This window comes from Etheostoma cragini, chromosome 3 (assembly GCF_013103735.1).
Source record: "Etheostoma cragini isolate CJK2018 chromosome 3, CSU_Ecrag_1.0, whole genome shotgun sequence".
Classification (NCBI taxonomy): Eukaryota; Metazoa; Chordata; class Actinopteri; order Perciformes; family Percidae; genus Etheostoma; species Etheostoma cragini.
Genome location: NC_048409.1, coordinates 15968174 through 15974173, shown reverse-complemented (window position 1 = coordinate 15974173; position 6000 = coordinate 15968174). Strand labels below are relative to the sequence as shown.

General features: G+C 41.1%; 1 protein-coding gene across 5 annotated transcripts in view; it reads left to right on the top strand.

Annotated features, from left to right (window-relative positions):
• Positions 1 to 596: 596 nt before the first annotated feature.
• The window catches only part of gria4a (glutamate receptor, ionotropic, AMPA 4a), a 120919-nt gene continuing 115515 nt past the window's right edge, over positions 597 to 6000 (top strand). For 2 of the 5 annotated variants that reach the window (XM_034864035.1, XM_034864028.1), the window contains exons 1-2: positions 597 to 1026; positions 4052 to 4210. In XM_034864035.1, coding sequence (XP_034719926.1) covers positions 939 to 1026; positions 4052 to 4210 — 247 coding nt within the window. In that variant the 5' untranslated portion in view covers positions 597 to 938. The remainder of the gene's footprint in view (positions 1027 to 4051; positions 4211 to 6000) is intronic. The other 3 variants (XM_034864018.1, XM_034864008.1, XR_004655519.1) reach the window with 2 other exon arrangements.

Here is a 6000-nt window from a genome sequence, read left to right as displayed (position 1 = left end):
CGAGGGTTTTAGCGGGTCCCGGGGGCGCCATCAGCGTCCCGCAACTGTTGGCAGCCTGAGGTTTCATCTCTGTCAGCTGGTCTCGGTGGGACCCACCGAGTCTGGTTTGGTAGCGGAGTGGACCAATTTCCAATGCAATTTATAATGCAATTAGTTAAGCGCAGGCAGGCTTTCTCACTTTTACTTTAGTCAAACTCACCAATCGAAAACAGTCAAAGCACAACAGATGAGCAATCTTCATTTGCCATTTTCACTTGAAACCCTTTTTGGGGTTTCTCTTTTCACACGCATTTATGTAAACATAAAAGATTTGGGTGGAGTGGTGACCGATAAAAAGAGGCTTGTTGGGTTAATCAAGCTTACACACGGGAGACACGACCAAGTACGCGCAAACACTCCCGCTCAGTGTTTTTGCTTTTCCGTACATGAACCTCAATAAAGTGTTATCAATAGTCCACAGCAATACGATTCAGTGTTACATCAAGTTAAATACGGCGGACAGCGGAAGAACTGGAAGATGAGAGGGGGAGAGAGGGAGAAACAAACCATCTCAGAGAGAGAGAGAGAGAAAGAGAGAGAGTGAGAGAGACGGGGCGCGCATGTCCAGTTCTTCCATGCAGGCTGTTCAGCCAGCTCGCCAATCATTCTAGCGAGTTTCCCCACTCATTCTCTCCCCCGTCTGTACATGTGCACTGGACGCACAGTCCTCTCCTTAGCGGACACTGCAGGGGAAGAAACGAACAAGCCCACCATGGAATAGGAATACTGCTGGACAAAACGGGGGAAAACCTCTCTCATCTTCTTCTTTTCCCCCTTTTTCTGACGCCTTTTTCCTCTGTCTTTCTCTCTCTCTCTGTCTTTCTCTCTCTCTCTCTCTCTCTCTCTCTCACTCTCTCGATGTCTCTCAACAGTTTCTGAAGGGATTAAAGGAAAGAAAAATGAGGATTACTATTTCGTCTTGGCACTTGGTGTATTCCGCCCTTTGGGGGCTGGCAACCGGGGCTTTCCCCAGCTCAGTGCAGATAGGTGAGTTGGAGGTTTACTGAATTTACGCACGGGTACTCATCTGTCTGACACACTACTCTGGCTATTAGTTGATTTTAGCGGACAGCAGTCACCAAGGAAAAGGGGGTGCACCCGGACCCCCAAAACACACAATCAATGTAAAACTAAAGAAATGTACGCAGGAATAATGGAACAATAGAACATACAAGTTTAGAAAAACATTTCCTTCTCGGGCTTCTTTCCTTCTTGTCTTATCCAAGATATGTTGGGGTTAAGGGGAGATTGGTTTGTTACTCTGCTGTGACTCATACGGCTTAAATGCATACTTTCCCTTTATCATTTTACTATATTTGCGTGGATTTTAAAGACATTGCTTCATTAATGTTTCAGCCAGCTTTGTTCCCTTCTAGTATTCTTCGTTGTTTAGACACTGCAGTATTCTCTCTCTCTCTCTCTCTCTCTCTCTCTCTCTCTCTCTCTCTCCCCCCCCTCCCTCTCTCTCTCTTTTTTTTGCCCTTTTCCAGTTACCCTGGTGTCAGTCGTCTGTGCATCTAAAGTTAACGAAATCCAGCTCAACATTGGTTTGCTCAGTGCAAACGGACCACACATATATGCCCCCCCCCCTCTCTCTTTCCCTCTCTCTCACGCAAACACACACATATACACACACACACAGGCACACAGGCATGTGTGTGATAATGAATGCACTGCATCACTCCTTGTGGAGGGCAGCAGGGAGGTCCTATAATGAGATTTGGCTCCTTAACTCGGTCTTCCTAAAGCTGCCAGTAAACATAATACGCTAAATATTTTCTGCTTGGCTCAGACACACACACACACTCTCATATTTGCACAAGTTTTGAAGCATACATGTGCGCATGTACAGTATGCACATGTGGTCATTAAAATGCATGCATGCTGTATGCTGTGCACACAGCTGCAAATATACATTTCCATCTACAGCATGCATGTACACAGTTTTTACACAGGGACACACACCGTGTGCACACAGTGAACATGCATGCATGCAAATACATATTTTATAAAGCCTACTATTTGTGATCGTACAGAGGCACACACATGCACTCTTTTCTCCGTTCACCGCCATCCCTAACTCAAATATACATACATGATCATTTACTCTCCTTTCTAGCACGTCTCTTGAGGAGTAATTTGCATATCTCTGCAATGCACACAAGTGTGAAGTCAGTGGAAGCAGAGACAGTTTATTTCTGCGTATGTGTGAGTGACAGTGACTGACACAGAAGAGAAGAAATGGTTGTACTGGTGCAGTAACGTGTCATATTGGGACACATACTGTAGACTCCTCATGTAGTTCAAGTATATGTGTTCGAATGTGTGTGCTCGACCAAACAGAAACCAAATTTTTTCCCTGGAACAGTTCACTTGAGATTTTTAATCATACACGTTAAGAGTTTATTATAGATTTTGTGAATAATTCTGTTAATGCAAAGATATGTTGACTCTGTGTATGCATGTCATTTGTGTTTTTAATGTCTTGCTTTGGTTACTGATCTATTATTCTAAGGGGCATAATGTAAAACCCAGACACAGAAATAGGCAAGATAATACAAACTTTTAGCATGAATGACACACAGACAAACACACACACACACAGACAAACACACACACACACACACAAACAAGTGACATGTTATGAAGTGAAGATTGCATCGTTCAATATGCTCTGGGTCCCAACTCCTCCCCCTACGCTTTCCTCCCTTCCTTCTCTCTCTCTCTCTCTCTCTCTCTCTCTCTCTCTCTCTCTCTCTCTCTCTCTCTCTCTCTCTCTCTCTCTCTCTCTCTCTCTCTCTCTCTCTTGGTACAATATCAAGGCTTCACAGTCTGCCAGTGTAAGCCAATTCAGTTGAGTTGAGTCTGATTCAGTTAAACTTCAGTAACATCAGTTTATTTCAGATCAGTTCAACCTACTGTGTCAAGCAATGCAGAACTAATATATAGGATTAGCATATAAAACAAATATGTAAGAGATATCCACAGCAATACAACAAAACAGAAGTTATTTTCAGGTAATGGAAATATCAGACACAGAGGATGAGCCTTGTTACATTTTTAATTTTGTCATTTTCAAATACAAGTATTTTGTTTCTGTGAATGTTTCCTCAAAACATTGATTATGGCTCAGTTGAGGTAATTCTATCTTCTCTAACTGGTCACAATCCACAGCACTTCTTCAGTTGGCAGGTCATGATCAGTCGGTGTGGATTAGGTTACATGTTGATCTTGCCATTTTAGTTTTTTCTACTCCATTTTGCCAATGGCAAATATATGTATCTATATTATCTTTGATCCATTTTCAGTTAATTTCAGCAGTTATTGGTGTTCTATCACAGTATCTGTGTCATTCATCAGTCTGTGGTAATGGAACCAAGAGGAGATGATCTGACTAGTTTTACCATCTCTCTCTCTTTCTCACATATTTTGATGTTCTTCCCCTCTTTCTCAACACTGTCTTTATTTTGTGGACTCAGTCCAGCAGCTTCACTGTTTTTTGTCATTTCCTCTCTCCCACCCTCTCTCTGGCCCATACTCCTTTATTTATCTGACAGTGTCTGATCTGGCCTCTCTTTTCCTTTATGCCCCCTCCAGCTCATTATCTCTTTGACTGCCTTCCTGTTGGCTTAGTTGTCTCTATTTTCTTCTCCTCCCCCTCTCTCTCTCTCTCTGTCTTTCTCTAATTTCATCAATAAAATGCCCAGTGTGTGTATCCATATGTGTGTTTGTATTAATGTTGTATGTACATGTGAGGATGTGCTGGAAGACAAATTACATTTGTAACAAAGCTAATGAAGATCTTGCTTCTTCTCTCTCCCCCCTCTTCTGTTTTCTCTGCTCTCCCCCTCCCTATCTATCTTTCCTTTCCCACATTACTCCCCTCCTTCCTGTGTCTCTACCTCTTTTACCAATCTCCCATCTGATCCTTCTCCGCCATACAATTATTCACTTCTTTCCACGCCATCGTGTTTTTCTCCTCTTTGCCCCATCTTTTTGTCCCTCTCTCTAGGTGGGTTGTTCATTAGGAATACTGATCAGGAGTATACAGGGTTTCGACTAGCTATCTTTCTTCACAACACCAGCCCTAATGCAACGGAAGCTCCCTTTAACCTGGTACCACATGTCGACAATATAGAGACCGCCAACAGCTTCGCCGTCACCAATGCATGTAAGTACCCAAATGTGGGCTTGTGGGACTGAAAATTAGATCAAAAGAAATACTCTCTCGATCTCTCTCTGACTTCCTTTATCTCTTGCTTTGTCCATATTTGTTGTTTAGTCTCTCTTCTCGCCATACTGTTGGATTAAGAGTGGTATAAGTAGGAACTTGAGTTGTTTAATGGATCAGACTGCAACTCCATTGTCTTTGTCATACACATTACAGCAGCTAAGTTGGGTTTGGTGGACTTGGTTTACAAACTGGCATTTCTGCAACAGTTTATGAAGAAATTGCCTTTTTAAAATGTTGATTTTTGTAAGGTACATTTTAATAATCCTAAATGCAGAAGTTCTTTCTGCAAGGCATTTGAGGCAAGGTCTGTGGTTAATCCAGCCAACAATTATGGACAATGATTTTTTTGAAACCCTACTTTTGCTCTTCTATATGTTATTCACATATATTCCTACTCAGTAGAATCCATCCCATCTGCAGAAAAGGTAATATTGCCAATCAGAGTTGCTAACTATATAATGAGTCTCGGAACAGTAGCAGAAAGAAGTGAAAATTGGTCCTTTGTGTTCAGAACAGAGGGGAACAGTTGGTACTTGTGTCCTGTATGGTCTTTTAAAGGATGACAGCTAATCTTTCATAATCTCTTTCTGTTCCTCGGGAGTAGAGATCTAATGCTTCACGTTTCCTCTAGACCAAGAATCCTGCGAAAAAGAGTTTGATTATTAGTATAAATTCTAATTGACTATATGGGCAACATTTACGAAGTAAAATGCATTCTACAGGTGTCTGTACAGTATGTGAGACTTGAATATACTTACAAAAAAGCATATTTTCACGTCATAAAAATGTATATAAAATAGTTAACGGTGTCCTAAAACATTTAGATACTCATAAGGAAGATCCTCTGGTTGGTATTTGCATGACTGAAGAAGTTTGGTTGTTAGCTTTATGACATCTGCTGAGAGACACTGGCTGATCTAAATGCCTTTTAATGTTGTTTGGTGTGTCTCTGTGTGTGCCTGTGAGTGTTTGCCCTTTTGAGATGAGAACAAATCTCTAAAGGATACCCTTTGTGCAATTCTCTTGCTCATCTGCCTCCTGGTAAGATCTTTTCATGTCAGTGCATGAGAGGGTACTGAGGTTCCATTGTAACTTAAGACAATGTCATTTAGTTTTTGAATAAGTGTTATTTAGTTATTTTCACATTTACACAACACAAAGTTAAGTGTTACAGTAGCGGGGCTGAGCAGTGTGTGGTATTGATTGAAGAGAAAAGCATATTATTATTAGTATGAAAATAAGTTTTGCTTGTTGTGAAAATGTGAAGGTCTTCAGAGCACAGATTTTCCTTAAAAGCTAAATTTCTCTCAAGGGTATCATATCATAGTCCCTCATTTGTGCAGGGCTATGGTGCATTCATCTTATTTTAGGGAAGTTTTCAAGTTATTGTACTGCAAGGTTTCACCTCCTTATCTCATTTTACTTTAATAAATAAACCACTGGGTCTGTTAACAAGGCAGGGCAATCTAAATCAAAACAATATAGTACAGCAATACAGTGCTTCTCCTTGTGATGCAATTTTATTGTTTAAAAGTGCCCTGCCACAAAAAATCGTTTTTACTTGCATGTTTTGAAATATGCTAAGTCCATATGTGTTTGTGTTAGGTCGTGAATGTGAAAATAAACTGCTGCCTCCTCTGTCAGCTCTATCCAGTGAAAAGAAATAAGCGGAGAAATCAGGCAAATTACAAAGGCTGGTCAATCTGATGTCATGTCCTGAGCTCATC